At 40.9% G+C, this 22,714-nt stretch overlaps 2 protein-coding genes across 7 annotated transcripts in view; one reads left to right on the top strand and one right to left on the bottom strand.

Moving 5' to 3' along the window:
* The first annotated feature begins 151 nt into the window (after positions 1-151).
* On the top strand, positions 152-7,574 carry LOC411570 (TPPP family protein CG45057). Of its 4 annotated transcripts, none has more exons than XM_006561024.3 (4): positions 152-329; positions 3,738-4,140; positions 4,307-4,442; positions 5,141-7,574. In XM_006561024.3, exons 2-4 carry the CDS (start codon positions 3,746-3,748, stop codon positions 5,318-5,320), a joined length of 711 nt encoding a protein of 236 aa, XP_006561087.1. In that variant the 5' UTR covers positions 152-329; positions 3,738-3,745; the 3' UTR covers positions 5,321-7,574. The 4 variants fall into 4 exon arrangements, with proteins under 4 accessions (XP_006561087.1, XP_006561090.1, XP_006561089.1 ...); XM_006561027.3 differs by having other exon boundaries at positions 154-267; XM_006561026.3 differs by lacking the exon at positions 152-329 and adding an exon at positions 1,089-1,626.
* Positions 7,575-8,680: 1,106 nt separating this feature from the next.
* The window catches only part of LOC411569 (protein TANC2), a 47,264-nt gene continuing 33,230 nt past the window's right edge, over positions 8,681-22,714 (bottom strand). For 2 of the 3 annotated variants that reach the window (XM_026445540.1, XM_006561018.3), the window contains 15 exons: positions 15,377-15,747; positions 14,910-15,027; positions 14,679-14,822; positions 14,405-14,545; positions 13,321-13,953; positions 12,928-13,259; positions 12,571-12,849; positions 12,024-12,467; positions 11,609-11,815; positions 11,106-11,372; positions 10,716-11,011; positions 10,143-10,591; positions 9,764-10,065; positions 9,254-9,673; positions 8,681-9,034 (listed from right to left, as the gene is read on the bottom strand). In XM_026445540.1, coding sequence (XP_026301325.1) covers positions 8,732-9,034; positions 9,254-9,673; positions 9,764-10,065; positions 10,143-10,591; positions 10,716-11,011; positions 11,106-11,372; positions 11,609-11,815; positions 12,024-12,467; positions 12,571-12,849; positions 12,928-13,259; positions 13,321-13,953; positions 14,405-14,545; positions 14,679-14,822; positions 14,910-15,027; positions 15,377-15,747 — 4,706 coding nt within the window. In that variant the 3' untranslated portion in view covers positions 8,681-8,731. The remainder of the gene's footprint in view (positions 9,035-9,253; positions 9,674-9,763; positions 10,066-10,142; positions 10,592-10,715; positions 11,012-11,105; positions 11,373-11,608; positions 11,816-12,023; positions 12,468-12,570; positions 12,850-12,927; positions 13,260-13,320; positions 13,954-14,404; positions 14,546-14,678; positions 14,823-14,909; positions 15,028-15,376; positions 15,748-22,714) is intronic. The other variant, XM_006561019.3, reaches the window with a different exon arrangement.

The following is a 22,714-nucleotide window of genomic DNA, read 5'->3' as shown; positions in this document are numbered from 1 at the left end:
AAAAAAAGATCTAACGAAAGCAAAGAAAAGTTTGGATCGAAATGAATTAAAAGGGAATAATAATGATTTTTAGAAGAAAGTAGGATGATAGAACGAGCATAGCTGAAGGTGTTGTCTGGTGTAGGTGGGGATGATGCTGGCCGCAGTAGTGGAGGAGGTTCAGTTTCGTTCTCAGTCTCATCCAGGCTGGAATCACGGTGATGAACGCGTCAAAAATACGCTAGTGACTTCGACTCCGCTTTATTCAAGAATCAATACGTTCAGTGCGTGAGTATTCTCGAAGGGTGCACGCTGCACAGTGGTGAAAAAAAATTCAATTCTTTGAAAAGGTGATTACTCAACAAACTTTACTATACTATCATCATCAATTAAAAAAATATATATAAATATAGATCAATTTCCGATCAATCGCAAAGATAATACAAAAGTAAACATTGTATATATTTATAATTAATAATGATTAATTCATCTTTGCTTCGATCAATTTTTCTTCCAATTTTTCGTCCAACTAATTGGCAAGGGAGCGCGAATGTATTCTCCTTATTATTAATACCGACACGTATTTCATTCAAGCGAGAGTCCGTTTTCCCGACTTGAATGACGAAATGAGCTATTTCCACGCTCGTCGTAATATCGTTGACGTAACGATCGGGCGTAAAAGTGGATAGTAGAGATAATAAGCGTCGAGATCGAGCAATTTTTCCGCAACTCGAGTGCGAAAACCGTGCGTAGAAACGGTTGCTCATTGGCTGGAGATAAAAATAAAGGAAAAGTCGGTATGCACGTAGACGAGATACCCCTGTTATCAAATATAACGATGCAGTCGCACGCAAAATTCGCTCGACAAATATCGAATCCAAATTGAAATTAAACCACGTAGAAAATTATAAACAAGATTCACGATCTTCGTATTTCTTCGAGATATTTGTAAAAAAAAAGAAACTAAATTTAATAAAATTCCATTTCCATCCCCTGTATGGAAAAATATTTTTACTTGTTAATTGCATTGGCATTTTAACCTTAAAAATTGTTATTTTTATAAAAAATACGGAAATTAAAATCAAAAGTATCGGTTATATCGAAATATATAAATTAAAATTGCTCGGTTTCCAGAAAGTTCCATTATCGATCTCAATTTAACCTAAAGGGACACACCCTGAAAGCAAGTAGACCCAAGCCGAATACCAAGCGATCGGTGATTTTAATAGCCGTGTATCGTTTATCAGGATCCCCGCGGCGCTTATTTCGGCTGCAGCCGAGGGTGAAACACATTTTCAAAGATATATTGAGAGGGTGACTCGTTTCCACGGGGGGGTGATCGATATAACACATGCGCCCTACGGTGTACAGATTTTACTGGCCGAGAGCCGGCGTTCAACAGCTTTTCAACTTGTGTATACAAAGCCCGGCGCTCTCCGCAGTTTCCTTCTGCCGTCACTGCCGTCGTCCTCCCCTGGCGTGTAATAAATCGGCCGTGTTATCGCTCCCGACCAGATAAAGCTTCATTGATCGTCCAAGATTCGTTCGATGATTATCGCAACGTGGTACACGCTTGTTGTTCGATCATAATTCGAAGCCGTTACGTCGCGCAATTAAAATCGAATTCCATTGAATTCTTCTGGCACGGTAAGTTCGTATATTAATATCCTTATTGTATTGTTCGAAATAAGTGCGCGATGGTTTTGTCGATGTTCGATCTCGGGATCGATTCGAAAGAAAAATTAATTGACTCGCGGATCATCTCTCGATTAATTAATTAATCTCTTCCTTTCGCCGATGAATGAGAACGCGTGTAATGAGTTTTAACCAAGTGATATTGTGCGAAGCAACGTGAGATTGTTATTTATTTATTACGAATATCTTTTTTATGTATATTTTGACAATGAATGGAACATTATGGATACGAAGAAATGGAATGGAATTTTATTTGTGATTCTAATGTATTCTTTTATTATATTCTATAGAAAGAGATATATAGAAAACTTGTTAGAAATATTCCTGCAAATTTCGACGAAAAATAAAGACATTCGAGCAGTATTTAGAAACGGAAGAATTGAAATTGAACCATGTTTGATAACGAATAAGAAAGAAAATCCATCCAATCGGAATCAAAGGTCAGTTACACATTGCAAGTACGCAGAATCTATCGACACCTGATCGTCATTATTACTTAATCGTCTCCTCGTTTCCTGTTCCTTGCTAATTGCGCTAACGCGAGTATCGTAATCTCTATTTATAGTCATGAAATAACAACGTACCTCGACAGCCTGGTGTCGGCCTTCCGCCGTTCGTTTCGAGAGAGGTGAAGAGAGGATCCATAGAGGATGGAATAGGATGAAAATCGCTTCCAAGAAGCCGATCGCGTTTCATCGGATTTCTCGATGATATATCTCGATGAAATGTGTGTGAAACCCGCGATCTCTTCTGACTCGGAATCTCAATGTCGTCTCCCGTGTAAGATAACACCGGTTGAAAATTTATTGAACAGGTTGCTCTCTTTTTCTCTCTCTCTCTCTCTCTCCCTCTCTCCCGTTCGGATAATGTTTCGTGGATCACGTGCACGAGCGTGAAATTGAATTCAAACAATGGAGAAACACGTAGTCCTTGCCCTTGCTTAAATGGAAAACAAACGATCGGCCCGATTAGGTTATCGAACGAGTTATATATTGTTCTCTGTAAATTGACTCTGTGTCTGTGTGCGAGTCGTGAAACATATTACAACGCCAATATATGCGAGCCAGGGTCCTTGATAAATCATGTTTTTATTAGTTTTGCTAATATTGCCTTCTCATACACTGGTTATAAATTCAAAGAGGCATTTGAATGTTTCTTTCCTCTTACCTTTTTTTTTCTTTTTTTCTTTTTTCGTCGAGTAAAAAATCGTTCGTATTAGGGTATATCGATCTTATTATTAGATTATGGATAATATTACGAATATATGATTTATCATGGAAAATTGATTTGATTTATGATATATAAAAATTTCGATTGGCAATGAAACGGGATATCGAGAGGTATAATAATTTTTTCAAAGACTTTGGACGAGCTTCATATTATTTCAACAACAAAGCTTGTTAGCTATAAGAAATATACAGTTTAGATCGACTATACGCTCTCTTGGAATTCAAATAAAAGGTATATATATATTCGTTCCATTGTACCTTCGAATCCTTTATTCCAGGCAATAATGCGACGAAGTGGAGGCGTCCATTGCAAAAAAAGACCGATATAAAAGCTGGTCTCCAAACTATTTCCAATAGTCGATTCTGTCCTATTTCATCGTCCAGCTATCGATTAGGTTAATTGAAAAACTTTTATCTGCTACTCGAGATCGGTGAAAGATTATTCCAAGATACGAGACTTCGTTATTAATTAACGAATTATTCATTCACAAAAGTTATTAACCAAAATAGGACAGATTTTATCCCACGTAATGACATGTAAAAAAAATATTATATCGCTAATTTAAATGTCAATTTGCCGCCTACTGGAATTATGCTAAATCGATAGCTCGCGTTGCTTGACCTCAAAACGTCGGCGTCGTCGACGTGTCTACCTGGATGCGTATAACAGCGTGAAATCCAGATACATAAAAGATGCTTTTCCTTTTTTTTCACAAGCACAAACTTGACCCACTTGTGTGGATAGAACCATTTTTGCATCATGTCTTTTTCGCACGTATATCCGGTCGAGAAACGAAATTTCTCTGATCTATCTTATTATGCGCGATATTGCAGGCGCAAGCATGCAAGCCGAGAAGGCAGATAACGAAACTGAGAAAAACGACGCGAAGGTAGAGAGGAGCGAGGAGGCCGAGACGGAGAAAAGCAACGCGGAAGGGGAGAAGAAAGGGGAGGACAAAGCGGAAACGAACGGTGCCACCAAGGAGGCGACCGAATGCGTAGCGAATTTGAAAATCGAGGAGAACGAGACGGGAAGATTGACGCCTAGCAGTCCAAGCGGCGCGCAGTCCGGCAGCTTTTTGCAAAGTTTCAAGGCTTTTTCGAAATTCGGCGACCCGAAAAGCGACGGGAAGCTGATCACTCTGAGTCAGAGCGACAAGTGGATGAAACAGGCGAAGGTGATCGATGGAAGGAAGATCACCACTACCGACACTGGGATTTACTTCAAGAAACACAAGTATTTTTTTTCTTTTATATTTAATGCGATATTTTAAAAATTAAATAGGATTCATAATGGTGGATATTGATTTTCGGCAATTTGTGTAAAAAAAAAAAAAGATGGCTGTGCACGATTGATTTGTTATTAAGTATTAAAAATAAAATGGTATGGATTTTGTTTTTAGATCCATGAAATTAGGTATTGAACAGTACAAATCGTTCTTGGACGAGCTGGGCAAAAGTAAGAAGGTCGATCCAGCGGAGATGAAGAAGAAAATGGCGAATTGTGGACCACCCGGTGTCTCAGCCGGTGCTGGTGGAGTAAGTATTGTTGTATAATTGAAATATTAATCTGAAAAGTTTACCGTCGATTCCAATATTTACTGACAAAGCAAAGACAGGGTCAGGTTCAGAGTTTACACCGCACGTGATCGATGACAACAAGTTTCTATCACGATTTCATAACTCTAACCAAAGTAGAAATAGCTTGTGTATCGAATATCGTGTCCTTGCTTGTCACGTTATCGACACTGAAGATTTATGACGTCGCCAGACCTGACCTATAGATATATCGTTTCTAACGATGAATTTTAAATTCTCGCCTACGTATGTGCGTCCTTCGTCTTAATTAGGTCAATGTTTTTCAACTATGCTAAGTGCATCTTGCAAAAAAAAAAAAAAAACTGCTAAAAAGTATTCTGAGAAATACAAAAATTGCAATCTAAAACATTTGCCATTTTATAAATATTGAATGTATATTTTATAATTTATCATTTTCCTATACTTATTTGGAATTTAAAATTCTTTCTCTCTTTTTTCTTTCTCAACCAATTATATATCCTTCAAATTTTTATCATACGAGTATCTATCTAGATTTTATTACAGGATGGAACAAAAATGACATATTCCCATTATCAGGAATAAAATAGGATGAAATTCTTTTTCTTTCATGGAAGAACTAAATATCATTAATCATATTTATCATTACCTGTTCATTACCTTTATTATTTAATTTTCAGACAGGAAAAGCGGCCTCCACGGTGGACAGACTCACGGACGTGAGCAAGTACACAGGATCGCACAAGCAACGATTCGACGAAAGCGGGAAGGGGAAAGGTATCGCCGGCCGAAAGGATATACCCGACCAATCCGGTTACGTGCAGGGCTACCAAAACAAAGACACCTACAAGGCCCACTAGCTTCAGATTCGCGCGCTTCTGTGATGTCTTCGACACTCTGTTGTTGTCCCGTCCACGCACTTTACACGAAACGTCGTCGCGTTCTTGCTTCGTCTTCTTTATCCTCGCGTTCCTCGATCTGCCCAAGGTTCTTCCGCAAGATTCGCAGGCCCGTTGAACGGCGCCGTCGACGATCGATGCGAGAGAAATCAACGATGATCGGCGAACGCGTTGGAACATAACCTCGATAGTACCGATCGTCGGTAACGAGAATCTCGAAGCGAGTTTTCCGTTTCGACGTTGATTCTTCGCGACGAAGAGCGATTCGAGGAGACGGTGATGGATTTGGAACGCGTATTCGTGGACTCGGTACTCGGTCTTTCTTGGACAATTGCTGCTGTAGATCTCGACGATGCGTTTTTACCCATGGAACATCTGGGAGTGGGGCTTTTCCTTTAACGAGGAAGATACATTTGTTATACTAATCCGAATGCAAGCTGTAATTATCGTATTTCACTCTGTTTCGATTTCCGACACTTTGTAGATCACTGTGTTTCGTTTGCTTTGTACTTCGTTCCGTCGGCGAGCTCGTCGATCAAACAGTTTCCTCGCTTTTCTCACGGACAATTGATCCCAGATGTGATTCCAGTTTCTACGAGATATATGTATATATGTGTGTGTGTATTTTAATTATTTGTCAGTTAATGAATTTAAAGAGACTGAGATAAACACGAAAATGGGTATACAAAAATGAGGATAGAAACTTAATTTATTAAATATTCGTCATTTTTGTATATCAAATATCATAGTTTTATCTTTGGTTTTCATTCTTTAAATTTTCTTTCTACTTTTGAACACTCTTTATACAGTTATTGATGAATCACAAGAGTAGATAATTTTTAAATCAATCTCATTCGAATTGATCATTAAACTGGGATCATTTGATGATTAAAGAAATAAGGTTATGCAATCTCGTGATAACTTCGTTCAATTGTTCATTATTCTATTCTTCGATAAAATATCGAATTCGTGTGATTTTTTTGATCGAAAGACAATTTCTTTTCTCTTCGACGTATTGTACAATCATTTTCGACAGAGTCGCAAGTACAAAATATCGCTCGATTTCCCTTGTCTTTCGAACGCAAATCGCGTGTTCAATCGAAAATCTAAATGTGATGTTGCTCGAACTTTAAATTTCTTTTATACGCTGTTCTCGACCGTACATCTTGACATATACATATATATATCAAAATGATCATAAATGTAAAGTCTTGATTAAGAATTGATTATTGTTTCATGAAAACGATGAAGTCGAAGCTGCAAAGCAGACGATTCTAATTTCTTCTATTTAATTGCATGGAAAGATACGAATGTGTTTGAATGCAAAATTCTCGAGAGTTATTTTCGAAAGTTATTTATGTAGACATTAATGGACACTAATGGATTGACAAACAATAATTTTCTTAATGCAATTCTTAATGCGTTGTGGAAAATACTCTCGAAAAATGAAATCGAAGAGAGTATTTTAAACACCGTGATAAGAGAGATTATCTGTAATTTCCACTCTTAGTGTCTATTAGCGAAAAAAATAAGGAACTTTCGAGAGTATTGTTCTCAAATATATCCGTACTCTGATATATGCTTTTCTCTTCGAGGAATTTTCAATGCTAATAATATATCCTCAGATACGTAAAAATGTCTACAAATGTCGTAGTATACGATGAAATTGATGCAAATTTCGAGATATTTATGGTTATTCTATACGAAGATGTATTTACGTATACATTATATTAATCGAATTAAAGTGTACTTAAAAGTTGGTCGCCCAGCGTGCAACCAGGTGGCGAACTCGAGACCAAAATCCGTAATTCTTGGTACTAATTCTTGAAGATATTTAAGTGAAATGCGAAACTCACCGTTTTCAATTGGCGACACGATTGCGAAAGCGACAAAAATCTATTTTCAAAAATAATTATTATTTATTCCGCGTCTTCGAAAAAGTATTAAGAAAAGGCAATTCTCCTTGTTAATATTCGTATATTTATATTTTACCGAACATTTTGTCGCCTTTTTTGTTCTCACCACGAAAATTATCTCTGCTTTCGCAAAAGTGCCATCATCGTAACGCACTTTACGAGTTCTTTCTAATCGATGTACACTTATTATTTAAGGGACAACGTACCTCGATCGATACTCTTCTGATTTCAGGAATTCGTTTCGATCATTCGAAACAATAAAGGCGAGTTGAAATAAAATTTACCCAATTATCCAATTATTATCTTAAAATTATTTTAAAAATTGTTTGAAAGAGAATCTTTTCTTCTTTTTTTCTTTTTTTTCGATAAAAAGTTCGTTTATTTCGTTACCTCTGTGCTCCAAGGCATTAGAGACAAATTAACATTGTAATCGTAGTAATCGAAGTCCATACATACTTTGCAGTACGCTTGTATTATAACATAAAAATTCGGAAACGATCGTGACGGGTTACAGAGGAATTAAAAAGTGTATTAAATGCTTGGCAAGCGAGTGCATTATAAATACGAGTTCAGCGAGATCGTGTTGCGTGTTGCGTTTCGCACGCAATGGAAAAATGGCAGCCGTGTATATATTTAATCCTACAGGCTGTGACAGTTTAAACGCTGGAATATCAAAATTCTCTTTTATAAATTGCATTTTTTTTTTCTTTGTGGCGATATATTTTGAAAAAAAAAAAAAAAAAGAGAGAGAGAATACTGAAAGAAACAAAGAGGAAGAAACAAAATTAAATAACTTTCATTTAAATTACAACGACACTAAAAAATCAATTTTTTTTTTTAATATAATATAAATACTTATATATATATTTACTATATATATATAATATGTGTATATATATATATATAGAAAAACGTATATATATTAAACTCTGTATTCGATTTGGAATCGAATTGGACATAGTACAAAATCCTAACACGGTCATGCAATACAATTGCACAGAAAAGAAAAGAATAAAAACGTATATAAATCCTTGCTGATTGTCAAAAATGAATCAAGCAACGCAACGGGAGGAAGGAATATTTCTTCAAGTACGTACAACGTACGCAATGAGTCGTTAAATTAACAAAATAAAAAAAAAAAAAAAAAGAAAGGAAATAAACAAAATACTTCATTCGAATTCGAATTGAATGTTTTCGAATCGCCTCCAAATATTTTTTGAAAGCAAATCCTAAGCCATATTTTTCTTTTCGATAAAAAGAATCATCATCGAGGAATCGCGAGTTCAGTTCAAGAAAAATCAACTTATAAATTAAATATACGCATGCAAGAACTGTTTCAGAGCTTGCATAATATATAATCCATTCCCTTTGTGGAAGAAAGGACGTTATCTTAAACATTGTCTTCGGGCGATCTTTTGAGAGACTTAAAAAAAAAAAAAAAAAAAAATAGATAATTTTACAATTCCGTGAGAGTATCGACTGACGCTCGAAGGCGAGATCTGTTGGCAGAGTCAACCGATCCTTTGCTGGTCCCCACTCCGTCCAATCTGGAAACTATTTCTTCCTTCAGAGTAACGAGAACGCGCCGATCCTGTCGATTTTGCGGCGGTGCGATCTGCAATGCCTCTTGGACGTCGGATAACGCGTCCTCCAGGAAGTCTGAATCAACTCGTGCTTTCGCCCTAGCGTAAAATGCCTCGTACGATACTGGACGAACTTTTAGAGCTTCGTCAGCGAGCTCGATTGCTTCCGCACATTCCTGCATAATAAATAAAAATAAGAAAAAAAAGAAAATTAAACAAAAATTATAAAAGTATCGTTAAAATTTTTTAAAGTAAATTTAAAGTTTCAAAATATTTCCTACTCTATTTCGTATTACGAGCAAGTAAATAAAATTACATAACACGATATATCTATAGACAACTGTGATATGAATGAAGGTATTAGGAAACTTATAGTAGTTCATTCAACCACTCACATTCATCTTGCGCTTGCATCGACTGAGGTTGAGCAAGAAATTCAGTCGAAGTTGCGCAAACGTCTGGAGTTGCAGCATCATGTGACCCTGCTCTTGCCCCTGGCAATCCTCTTCCGGCGAAGCAGGGAACTTTCGTAGCGCGTACGCGTATCTGTGCGACGCCTCTTTCAGTCTGTTCTTCCTGTAGAGGACGTTCCCATCTTCGAGGAGTTTGTTCAACAAGATCAGGAGAACGTCTGGTTTTCCAGCGGCCATCGCCCAGGTAGCCGGGCCCAATTTCGCCCCACGGCGTAGGAAACACTGCACCACGGGTATATTTCGACATCCTATCGCTCTGTCCAAAGGTCGCATTCCGTGGAGATCGACGTGCTCCACAGCTGCTCCCTTCTCGAGCAACAATTGCACCAACTTCGGATTGCCCTGGGAATTGTATTGTTCGCAACATTTATTCTTTTCGTCGATCTCGTGTAAAATAATAAGCGCACGGATCTTTCTTTTAAAGAATATTACCTGGAAAGCAGCTAGATCTAGAGGAGTTCTCCCGGTGTTATCATTAGTATTAACGTCAGCCCCGTGATCGATAAGATTTTGCACGGCGGCTAGTCTTCCTCTCACGCAGGCCCAACAGAGAGCGGTCATTCCTTCTTTATCTCTGCTCTCCAGCACGGATCCTTTGTCTAAAAATAGTTCGATCAAGTTTGTGTGACCTTCTGAGGCGGCCAGCATCAGTGCAGTACGATCAGCCGGGTCTCGTTGATCCAGGAGAGATGCTGCATCGTCCAGAACGGTATCGGTGCTGCTCGAGAGTGTTCCTGCAACATTGCCGCACAATAATGATCATTTTCCAATCTTTTTATACTTGTGATTGATAATAATCCTCAACGCTAACCTTGCAACAATCTTTCAGCCGTACCCCAATGTCCCTCTCTTGCAGCTAACATCAAAGGGGACAATCCTTTCGCGTTCACAGCTGTTGGATTCGCTCCTCGAGCCAACAATGCCGAAACCGTGGCCGTGGAACCGTTCGCAGCAGCGATAGTCAAGGCAGTCTCGCCTATCAAAGTGTCAGGGCGATCTACGATCACTTCGGCCATGTCCAGTAAGTATTCCACTATAGATTCGTGACCTTGGGCTGCTGCGGCGACCACAGCTTGCTGAGCAGCCTCTTCTCTTCCTATTTCTTGAGATCCTTCGGTTTCGCTCACGTTCGTTGGAACTACCCAGTCGCAAGCCAAAAGGTAACCAACCACGGACAATCTTCCGTGTCTGGCTGCATGAACCAAGGGACACTGTCCCGCCATGTCCGTATGACCTAACGAAGCTCCAGCAGCGGCCAGTCTGAGTTAAAAATACAAATATATTTCATACAAATTTGTTAACCATTCCTCATCTCGAAACTGAACGTATTATTTCAATTTCTTCAGCATCCTGTGTTCCAACAATCATTATACTTCATTCTCACCTTCTGACGACGTCGCAGTGGCCACGAGCAGCCGCTAACGAGAGCGCCGTGCATCCCTGGCTATTCGTCAACTCGACGTCAGCTCCAAATTCCAATAACAACGACACCATCTCGACAGAACCCTCGTGGGCGTACATGCAAAGAGCTGGAGCATTGCCCAGATATTCCGTGATGTGATTTGGAGACGCTCCTGCCAGCAAAAGCAACCTCGAAACCTTCACGTTCGGGCTGTAGATGTTTCTCAGCGTGCACAGCGCGGAGGAGACGCATTCCGTGGACGATGCTAACCAAATGGCCTGATAAACGGGAGAAGAATGTTTCAGTTAACTGAAAAATACTATTGCAAATAGATTTATCCTAGAAATGCAAATGCGGAACAGGTGATTTTACCTGTAGATCGCGCGAAGGCCAACACGGAGCAACGCCTCTGTAAACGTGCGCCTTAAGTATATGGTGACCCAATTCTAAAGCTTTATCGCCGTCTAACGGTGCCTGGAGTCTGGAGAGCCTGTACGCGATGGCCGCGTGACCTAACCTCAGGTCGCAGAGAAACTTGGTCGATTCGCCCTCGTCCCTTCTCATCAACCACTCCCTGAACGATGGGTGGAAGAACATGTACGTGTTGTCCAGACGTTTCACGAGGAATCCAGAGAGCATCTGATAAACGAGAGAACTGATAAGTTGTCGTACAACAAATGGTTTGTAATTGGAGAAAGAGAAAATAGAAACGTTGCATTGATAACATTTTTTATCATAAGGAAGAATATAATTGAAACTTACTTAATCCACTTACTTAATCCACTGAAGGTAGCCATAGACAAGTATAAATTAATTGTATAATTTGTTTTTTTGGATATTTATATATCTATATTGATTATTTAAAAAGAACCTACTTTGAATCTCTGTAGAAAATCCTCCCATGAAACGAAATGGTCCGTGTTCAGAGAATTCACCGAGTAGAAGATCTCGGGTAAGGTTAGAGGATACAGAGCAGCTAGGCAAACGCCTAATAGAGGTTGAACCTTGTCGAACGATGTTGCTGTGGGGAACCTGAGGTTGAAGTGCAACTGGAAAATCTGCGCCAAGGAGACTGGCAGCACCTGAAACGTCCAATTCCAAATATATTAGATTAAGAAATTTCTCTGCTATATGTTTCATATTTTCAAATCTTTTTTTTAAAAACTAGAATTTTGAGACTAAGCAAATTTCTCTGCATAATTTGTACTTCCTCTCTTTCCATTAAGTAAATCTCTTAAGTAACTTGAGTAGTTAAGTCAACTCTTAAGTAAGTCGACAGATTTTATTCACCTTATAGCTGGCAGATTTAGCCACCAGGTGACCGCTCTCGATAAGATCGAGGGTCAATTTCGCGAAGAGAAAGCTACCCCTAGCTAGAGCTAGTAGATGCGAGGCGAATCTGGTTTGATTCGCGCTGCACGATGATTCCGCTTTGCCATTCACCGACGCAGTGACGTTTGTTTGAATAGCAGGGCTCTGGGCCAATCTATATCCAATGTAATCGGAGAGATCTCTTGTCACGTTGCTTCCGGCGCTGTCGTTCGATGCTCTGTCTAAGGAGACCCTGGTGTAAGGCAATTGTTTGGCGCATTCTAGCAATTGTGTCCTGACCGTGCAGACAATTTTTAACCAGCTAGGAAAGTTTGGAGCATGCCTCGTTAAAAAGGATGCTATTGTGTCGCCTCTGTCTGGTCTGTGATACTCTGCTTCGCAGACAGCATCGATTAAAATCACCTGGTGGAAGATAATAGTTTTTGAATGTAGTTTCTTTTTTTCTTCTCGTTACTTAAATCCTATCTTTGAAATTTTAAATAGATAAGATTCTTCTTTCACTCACCATATTGGTGTCAGGCAGTCTGTTTGTTTTCTTCAATGTAGACAAGGGTTCGATTATACCTCTAGATAGTGCAAGATCTGGATCGACAGTGCATTCCCTTTGCGATAGAGAGCCCTGTATATGAGGTTCCGAGAGCAGGTATTCTCTGTAGGAGATGAGTTGAGGGGCTTGGCACAATTGAGCCGCTAAAGAGTGGATCAAGTCTGGTACCAAACAAGTGCTGTTATTATCCGCTTGACAGAAGTGATACGCTACGACGTGAGAGGCTAGTTCTCGAACCTGAGGATCGAAATTTTAATTGTTAAATTCTTCTAGGAAATGTATAATATAACATTTTTTAAAAATGAAAATGTTTACCTTCTCGTTGGTATAACGAATACTAGCGTGCAAAGCTGAGCTGCAACTTATTTTCTCTTTCTCTCCAGCCTCCTCATTGATTTCCGATGGAAGAGGTTGTTCCCGCCTTCTTCCAAAACAGCTGTGCTCAACCAGTTGTAGAACCAGCGCTGTCTTCCCGGTTCCAGGACAACCAGAGATCAAAACCCCAGGGCTGGACCCGTTTACAACCGATTCCAGCTCTTGGAGAAGCCATTGGCGACCGGTGAACAACGGATCGGCTTCCAATAAAGGTACTTCGAAGAACAGAGGTTTCAGGGTCAGCTGCGTGCCGTGATGCTGTATGAAACGCACTGAAAGAAGAATGATTTAAGAATGAGATATATATACTATACGGTTGCTGAAACAACTTACATTTCGTGTCGACAACACCCTTGACGTTTCCAGTCCTGGCCGATCTCCTGGCGCAAGACCGTCTGTTTTTGAACTGGCCAAGCTCGTCGCTTTGGCCGGGCTGCGAGGCGTTCACGGAATGTCTTCTAGGGGTGAGTGGGCTCGAGCTGCCGTTCGACAGGCCCGAAACGGAAACGGACATCGACATCGACATAGAGGTGGATGCGGAAACCGAGGTCGAGATGGAGGCCAAGCTTCCAGCACTGTCGCAATCTCTCGACGACTTGCTCTTCCCTTTCACCTTCGCCTTAGGTTTGATAGGACACCTCAGAGCTGCTGCTGCCTCCGCTTCGCTCGACGTCCCAGTCAACGTGGACACTGGGCTCGTGTTCGTGGAGGCCAACGTTTGCGTTTCGAAGCTCGTTAAACTGCTGAACGAGGCCGCGGAACTGTCGTGGCCTTGGATAGGGACCCTGGATTGGCATGCGCCTGCACTGGAACGACTCGAGCCACCGGGCAGATCCGTCGTGTCCACGCTGCTGCTCGCTCGAGCGTGATTCGTGCCTAGGAGAAGGCCCAGCCTCATGTGGAGATCCGATTGGGACGATTTCCTCGTCTTCGAGGACAATGGCTTCACGCAACCTCCTTCGTCGTCTGGGGAGAAAGAAAGAAATATAGTTGGATAGAGCGATCGAGGATTAATGGATTAAAAAAACGAACGATGCAGATAAAAAAAAATCACACAGAAAAACAGGTATATTTTCAAGATGCAGAAGATCCACTAGATATTCGTCGAATTATTTAAAGATCCTTACACGAAGATACGGTGTGTATCGGTATGTATTTTCCAGCTGAAAAAGAAGTAAATTCGTGCCACAAACACAGCACACGTGATATGATCGAATGGGGAGGCATGCTTCAAACTCTGCTAGTGCTCTACTAATGGTGCGATGTGAATGAAAAGAGATGTGAAACAAGATTATTACGATGAAGTGAAACGAGAGTGCGTAGTGATTTCGAGCAACCTATGTACAAGGATTATATTCGAGTTTTAAAACACACGAGAAGATGCACAACACTCGATTTCTGATCGTGTTCTTCCTGCCTGTGACTTTGTTCCTCGAGTCGATGAGCTGGTTCAGCCCATCGTTCGCCGTCCCTTGACTATTGCTCCACAACGATTTGATTTTCCCCAGCACTACACCCGGCCATCGTGACTTCCCCTCCCAAGACGAGGCCATCCAAGCTGTACGCGTGTTGGTTCACGATTAATAATTAATTACACCTAATGTATGCTTCCCTACTTTGTCACTTATGATGTTATCTTTAACATCATCATCAAAGGTCGAGGAAAATAATTTTAAATTAAACTCGATTACCTGACAAGGCGGAAGGATTGTCGTTCACGACTGGTTCAGGAGACGATGCTCCTCGCCTGGACGATCTTTGAGGAACGAACGAACTCCTGAGCACCTTTGGATTCAGGAAAAACCTCTTCCTTTGATTCGGTGGGGTTGGACAACCTGATATTCAATTTTATATTAATCGTTTGATAATTTTTTTCCACGGTATTATATTGAAAATTTACAAAAATTGATCATTCTACATACTCTGCGTCATCATCTGAAGCTTCTGCTTCCCCTGAGAGGATTCGGGAAGTGCCGGTGGTTTGTTCTTCAATCCTTTGGCCATCGCCGAGGAGGAAACGCTTTCATCGGTCTCGCGTTGCTGAAGAGAAGAAGAAGAAGAATAATGATAAATAATCCCAAGTTTTAATCAAACGATAGAATTCTAATCGCTATCCTTTCTAAATACTTCTCCTCGATAGATTTAAAAGTTAAAAAGTTAGGCAGAAAATATCGTATCGATCGAATACACTTTCTAAGAGGCATTCTAATCGTTTCTCTCCTCAGAATTTGCGCGAATCCGATCAAACGGATTCAGGGGACAACGTGAACAATAGCCATCGGACGACCTAGGCATTCCAGAAATGGCGAAGGAGTGGAGAGGATCGGCGCGAGTTGAGAAAGTGTTACTCGAGGCCTCCGACTTGATGACGACTATGATATCGCCTTACGTGCATGAGTCTCGAAGGAAGATTGGCTCTCGTGGTGACTTTCGTACGCGGTCTGGGGCTGCCGCAGAGAGAGTTCACCGTTGATGACTCATCGATCCAGCCATCCGTGGGCGCGAGGATGGACACGGGCCCCGAGCAACCGATGAACCCCTCCCTGAAGGGTCCCTCCAGGCCGTCGTCGTCGTTGAAATCGGCGCGCAGGCAGAGCGGGCAGGCCTCGCTGCGGAACAGGCAGGAATAGCACCGCTCGTGGCCGCACGAGTCGATCAATCGACGTTTCTTCCCTTTGTCGAACGGCATCTCGCACGACGGACAGGTAGAGCCACCTAGCATCCCCGTCGACTCCACCAGCGCTCGGATCTGGGCCAGATCTGTAAACCATTTATTCATGTAACGAATTATAACATGCAAATTCTTTTGTTATCTTCTTCCTGGATTATATCTCTAATATTTTATAAGATTTTAATAAAGACGAATTTTATGTCAAAATATCTACGACATCGAAAAGATCCATGAGTTTGACGATTCACGAATAATCTACAGGGCAGCGATATCTCGGTTAGAATTATGATATGCAAATTTTTTCGAAGAACATTGTTATCTTCTAAAGACTAATTTTATATGAAAATATCTTGTTGTTTTTTTTTTAGTAAATTTTGAAAGAATTTTGAAAGAATCTTAAATATCTATGACATCGAAAAGATCCGTAGTTTGACGATTCACGAATAATCTACAGGGCAGGGATCGGTTAGTAAAATTGTGATATGCAAATTTTTTTGAAGGACATTTATCTTCTAAAGACGAATTTTATATGAAAATATCTTGTTGTTTTTTTTTACTACATTTTGAAAAAATTTTAAATATCTACGATATCGAAAAGATCCGTAGTTTGACGATTCACGAATAATCTACAGAGCAGCGATATCTTGGTTAGTAAAATTGTGATATGCCAATTTTTTCAAAGAACATTATCTTCTAAAGACGAATTTTATGTCAAAATATCTTGTTTTTTTTTACTATATTTTGAAAGAATCTTAAATATCTACGACATCGAAAAGATCCGTAGTTTGACGATTAATCTGTACAGGGCAGCGATATCTCAGTTAGTAGAATTATGATATGCAAATTTTTTCGAAGAACATTGTTATCTTCTAAAGACGAATTTTATGTCAAAATATCTTGTTTTTTTTTACTACATTTTGAAAGAATCTTAAATATCTACGACATCGAAAAGATCCGTAGTTTGACGATTAATCTGTACAGGGCAGCGATATCTCAGTTAGTAGAATTATGATATGCCAATTTTTTCAAAGAACATTATCTTCTAAAGACGAATTTTATATGAAATATCTTGTTTTTTTTTAGTACATTTTGAAAGAATCTTAAGTATTTACGATATCGAAAAGATCCGTGAGTTTGACGATTAATCTGTACAGAGCAGCGATATCTCGGTTAGTAGAGGCAGACTCGTGTATCTAAAAGATGGTCGGTCGATCGATAATGGATAAACGAGTCGTGGCGCCATATACTTAAAGGATTCTAGAAAGTGAGGTCAAGAGGATAGACCTCCTCGCGTGCCCTCTCTCCCTCTCCTTCGTCCTCATCCTTGCTGCGTGTGTACACGCGGAACGTATATACATAAACCTGGCGGCCACTTCTATTTCCAACTCATCTCACCCTACGTTGATCGATTTCGTAGCATCTCGTTTCGTAGTACCATTAAATTTATATATCGGCTGAGGAACATCCAATGAACACCTTTCCATAAGAGAAGAATTACGTTTACTTAGGAAAGTTCGTTCTCCTCGTCCTGGAACGAACTCGTCGAAATGTTGTTTAGAGAAGAGGAAGGAACTTAGGGCGCGTTGAATGGATCGAGCTATGCAAATTGCAGATTAATGCGATCAACGGTGCACTGTTGAGGCAGTTAAGACGTGGGCGGTGCCCGCTGCGATCGCTTTGTGTAATTGAAAGGCTTGGAGCGAGGATGCGACCCATTATTAAATACCACGATCTATTCCATGTTCCGAGAAAACGTACTGATTCCTCGTTCAATTCGACGATTCTAAAAATCTAAAAGATCGACAATAAACGTTTTCACGCGACTCGAAGGACCTTTTTGGTCAGCCACAATCCGTCGATCCGTCGAGCGGGTCGAAGCGCGATTTCGCGGGTTGCTTGAGCGAAATGGCTCGACGAATGATGAAAGAAGGAAGTAATTCGGGTCGCGCGACCCTTTATCCCGGTATAAGTCCATGTCGACGCAGGTGCAACACTCGGCCTGGGTTACCGTAAGCTGGGTCAACGCACCCAGAGAAAGAGGGAGAGAGGGACCCACACGAAGAAAGATCCGTGGGGGGAAGCGAGACACCTCGATATATTCCACGTGAACTCGCGTGATGTCGTTTTCTCTCGGAGCCCATCACTGACTCATGCGTTTCCGCCGCGCGTGTATCCAGTTTCCATCTTCCTCGCATCGCCAGAGATTTATGGACGGAAAGAGAGGAGCAGCTAAAGGAGTCGAAGGTCGAGGAAACGTCCATAAGGTGTAATTTTCTTCCTTTTTTTTTTTTTCTTTTCTTTTCTTCCGTCGGAGCAACTTCTTCTTTTCCACGTATATCTAATTAATGGTGATCTAGTGTTTCGTTAATTGCTGTCTCCGGGGATACAGGTTTACACGACCAGCAAAATCATTTCCTTTTTCGTAAATCCAATCGATTTACCAATCGTGGTGAAGTTTATATCAATTTATCAATTATTCAAGTATTAATTTCCTTCTTAAGAAATTCGTCGCCAGTTGCATGAAAAGAAATAAATAAATTTTAATAAATTGTTGAATCTACGTCGCATACGAGATAAAGGAGATTGGTAAATAATTTTGATTATCGTCACGAATTCGAGTTAAAGATTTTCTATATTGTTTAGAGAAAACGTTTCGCGAAATTCTCTATCGATTGAACGAAAAATTAGACAGAACTTGTTTCACCTCATCCGCGTGTGTGGTTATTCCACACGGCGACAAGAGACTCATCCCATTCGCCCCCTTCTTCCCTCCCCGCCGCGTGAACTTAAGCGCGAACAGCAGTTTTTGTCGCTGGGCGCGAAGAAACTCGAGCGATCGTGGCGCTCGGGGATATATTAAAGCCCGTTTTTTCCCCGTTCGACAGAGATAGTCACGATCCAGACACGTTTCACTCGCTGGCATTTTGTATTGTAATTTAATGGTCTTCCTCGGCTCGCCGCGCTTTTTTTCCCCTCTTTTCTCTTCCACGCTCGATCTAACAAGGTGAGAACTAGCAACACCAACTCGGTGCGCGCCTTGAACCGTGTAAATCCGGCATCTATTATTCCCACGTTTCCCAGACCGTGAACGGTTCTTCGAAACGTTCAAAAGGCTCGATCGAAAGGGGAGAGTCGAAACTCGCTTCTTTTTCGTTTTCGTTTCCATCCAAGCCAATGGGGAGGGGTTGCAGAGGTTAGGTTCGATAGGCCGCACCATCTAAATAAAAGCTAATCTTCCCACTTTCTCCCCGATTATTCTCCGCCGATGAATTACGACACTTTCGCGGAAAATGACCCGATTTCTTCTTATCGAGGAAGGTGGAACCGTGCGCGCAATTTTCAAACTTATCATTGTTACGCGCAAACACGTGCGAAGTAGGGGATCGATCTTTGATCGACGGCGGATTCTCACGACCCAATGTTTCTGAGTTACAATGTGCTATTCGACTCGTTGGCGAGTTTCTACGAGTGGTATAATCGTTATCGACGCGTGCTGATATCGATGGTTCCGCATTCCTCACCCTCTTGGCGAACTCTGCGTGTCGAGCGTCATAGCCGCGCTTTCAGAGAAACGTTTCGCGTTGCACAGTTGTATAGATACGAACGAGAGGCTCGACGAAAATGAAAAGAGAATAGAGAGAAACTTTCGATCGATTCTCCTCTCAAGATTGTTCTTCTTTCGGTGGAAAAATTGTACGCCTAATCTGCCTGCTATTTTAGCCAGCATCGATCATCCTTTTCTCTCCTCTCGTCGATTACCACCTGGCCAATAAATAACAATAACGAGAAGAGAAAAAAGAGACTCGTAAATCAAGTTAAAAGTCCCTATAACCCTTTGTATCCCCTTTCTCGTCCAATATCTAAGGTAGCCCAGTAAATTAGAACGACAGAACAAGGATCCTCCACGAATGGAGGATACATATATATACATATCCGTGATATTTGGGCCCGATTCACGATTGATTCTCCCTGTTGGACGATCGTAAAGGCTCGTTAAATCCGTTCAGCCTCCTCTCTGCCCACGGACCTCTCTCCCTCTCTTCTTTCGAACAGTGCCAACGAGACAGCGATAAAATATACGATGTAGCCGAGGAACGGAGCGAGAACGGAGCCGCGATTAAAGCCCGTTCACGAGCCGAGAGAAGCAGAAAACGATGTCCGCGCCGGGGGCCACCTGTCCCCCCGGACGGTGTTTCCGTTCTCCGTCGCTCGTTCCTTCACTTGCTCCTGGGTGCAACGCGTCCTCGTAAATATCGGTACCCCGTCGCCGACTGGCTGACCCGAATCGAGATCCCGACAGGGGAAACATCGTTTTTCATTTACATCGCCGCTTTCGTTCTCAACCCGTGCAGAGAAATTTTTTTCTCCGGGATCGATGCTTTTTCGACGCGTATAAATTTGGAAACATCTGTTCGCGCCTCGTTTCGGATTTGAAAAGAAAATGTACGCGTCTTTTAAAATTTGGAGAAAAATGTTTGAGATGGCGGTATTTACTTCATCGATCTCGCTTATCTTTTCTACATTTTGGATTCGAGAATGTAAAAAAAAAAAAGTTGTCTTCATTCCATGCTCTCCAAGAAGAGAATTCGTACGTATTTGCGCCTCGTTTCGGATTAATAAGGATTTGAAAAGAAAATGTACGCGTCTTTTAAAATTTGGAGAAAGATGTTTGAGATGGCGGTATTTACTTCATCGATCTCGCTTATCTTTTCTACATTTTGGATCCGAGAATGTAAAAAAAAAAAAAAGTTGTCTTCATCCCATGCTCTTCAAGAAGAGAATTCGTACGTATTTGCGCCTCGTTTCGGATTAATAAGGATTTGAAAAGAAAATGTACCCGTCTTTTAAAATTTGGAGAAAGATGTTTGAGATGGCGGTATTTACTTCATCGATCTCGCTTATCTTTTCTACATTTTGGATTCGAGAATGTAAAAAAAAAAAGTTGTCTTCATCCCACGCTCTCCAAGAAGAGAATTCGTACGTATTTGTATCGAGAGTGGAACGATACAATAAAAGAGCACGTAGGAGTTTCGCGTAATTGAAGATTAAAATTAATTTTTCTTCGAGAAATTAAAAAAAATTGCACGCGAAAAATAATAAAAATTTCTTTTCAAATTTCCTGTATAATCTTTCACCGAAAACGAACGAAGAAGTTTATCAAACATATGCATATGTATATATATGCGTGTACATATAAGCATAATAACACGAAGAGAGAAAATTACACATGGTGTTCGAAAAGGTTACACGGTATCGTTTTCTTGCAAGTTGTTTCGCAACGTGGTTTGATTAAACTTAAATGAATTTTAACACCGTTCTGATTGAAAAAGGGAACGGTCGCGTGTAACACGCCTTGCGACGCAAGGAAAGAAGTCGCGTCGTAAGAATGGGACGAATAAAAAGGAGGGAGGGAGAAAAAAAAAAGGAAGAAAAAGGAAGGAAAGGGGGGCAAAGTATAAAACGGGCGGCGAATTGAGATCGTGGCTGGCTGCCCAAAGATCGTTTTTGGTTTCGACGAGTCACGCGTAATAATCGTTATTCGATGCATACCCTGTGAAGAGTGAGAGAAAGTTACCCTGCCGTGTCTCGCCTACGGCTGTCGTATTTAAATCGGCGCCTTCTGTTATACCGGGGGACTACGAAAACGACGCCTGTTCTCCCTTCTTATATGCAAAAAACGCGCGACGGATGAACAAATCGATGGAAAACCGATCGAGAGAGAGAGAGAGGGGGAAATTGGAAACCGTCGACTTTCTCGAGGACTCGAATCGAAAAGATTCTTCGAATATCGATCGATCGATTCGTCGGAGAGAATCCTCGGGGAACATCTGGGATTCGAAGCTGGCTAATTGGAAAAGCGGGAAAGTAGAGTCAGGAATGGTAGATCTGAATAAAAGACGATTCGAACGTTGCAATTTAACTGGGAATCAATTAGCCATGAAAGGCTGGTATAAGAAGACTGGTTAAGGATGGAATATGCAAATTTAAATACAATGGTGTTGGTCTCGCGATGTAATTGATTTTAAACGTCGAGATCGTATCGGGGGGGGAAGAGGAGGGAACGAGAGGGGAGAAGGTTCTCTGTCGTTCTTACTTTTACGATGAAAAAGATATATACACGATAAAATGGAGATAATTGCGAATGATTGCAGAGATTTAATATTGGGTGTGTACTGGATCACATTTAAAATTATATATTTCTATGCGTATCTACTTATGTTTAATTATAGTGAATTCACGAGAACTCATTTCTCGTAAAAGCTTTCACGAGTAAATTAAAATTTCTTGTTCTCAACTCTAACGTTTAATGTTCTTCTTTTTCTCGTCGGACAATTATCCGCGCGAGAGAATTAAAAATAAGAAATTATTAAAAAAGAAGAAGTTTCCTGAAATCGTGACGTTTCCTTTTTTCCCCTCCTCCTCTCCTCTCCCCTCCTTCCCTCTCTCCTCTCCCCTCTCCTTCCCTCTCCCCTTGACGCCGCGACAAAACTTTCTCGATTATCCGATATTTCTATTTATACTTTATTGTATACACGATTATTCCGTTCAGAGAGGAGAGCCGACGACGACGAGACATTTCAGAAACCGCATCATTCTCGCGGAATCTCGCCGTTCTCACCGTTCGAAAAGTTCAATCTGGTATATAAGATATTCGATATTGTACAGGATACGCGACGAAGAGGATAATTTCTTTGTGACAAGCGTGCAACGGTGTTCCAAACGCGATGCGATTAATAACCCGAAGTGTCGTTGCACTACGGCGTAGCCTTGTGTCGAAATCGCGGCTCTATTAGCTCTTAGTGTATTAATCTGCGCTTTTATTATATGGAAAGCGTGCAAGACGGAGAGGCCTCCCCGTCCTTTCCCAACTTTAATTGCTCCTCGATCGTCCTTTAATTGCGCATCGCGATTACGAACGTGTCGTCGTTCGATTTCCACGTCTTTAATAAAACGCGGCGAATTTATAGTCACGAGATAATGCTTGTAACCGTTGATTAATTTATACCGCCGATGATGTTATTTCCGATATTCGTTATTTATCGTTTTCCGAGATAA

The sequence above is a fragment of the Apis mellifera genome, linkage group LG15 (genome assembly GCF_003254395.2).
Source record: "Apis mellifera strain DH4 linkage group LG15, Amel_HAv3.1, whole genome shotgun sequence".
Taxonomy (NCBI): domain Eukaryota; kingdom Metazoa; phylum Arthropoda; class Insecta; order Hymenoptera; family Apidae; genus Apis; species Apis mellifera.
Note: the sequence above shows the minus strand (reverse complement) of the source record. Positions and strands in the feature narration are given on the sequence as shown.

Excerpts from the sequence above, each read along its gene's own strand:
- LOC411570 (XM_006561024.3), top strand. The coding sequence starts at position 3,746 with ATGCAAGCCGAGAAGGCAGATAACGAAACTGAGAAAAACGACGCGAAG. Across the intron at positions 4,141-4,306 it reads ATTTACTTCAAGAAACACAA|ATCCATGAAATTAGGTATTG; the intron begins GTATTTTTTTTC and ends TTTTGTTTTTAG. Across the intron at positions 4,443-5,140 it reads TCTCAGCCGGTGCTGGTGGA|ACAGGAAAAGCGGCCTCCAC; the intron begins GTAAGTATTGTT and ends TTTAATTTTCAG.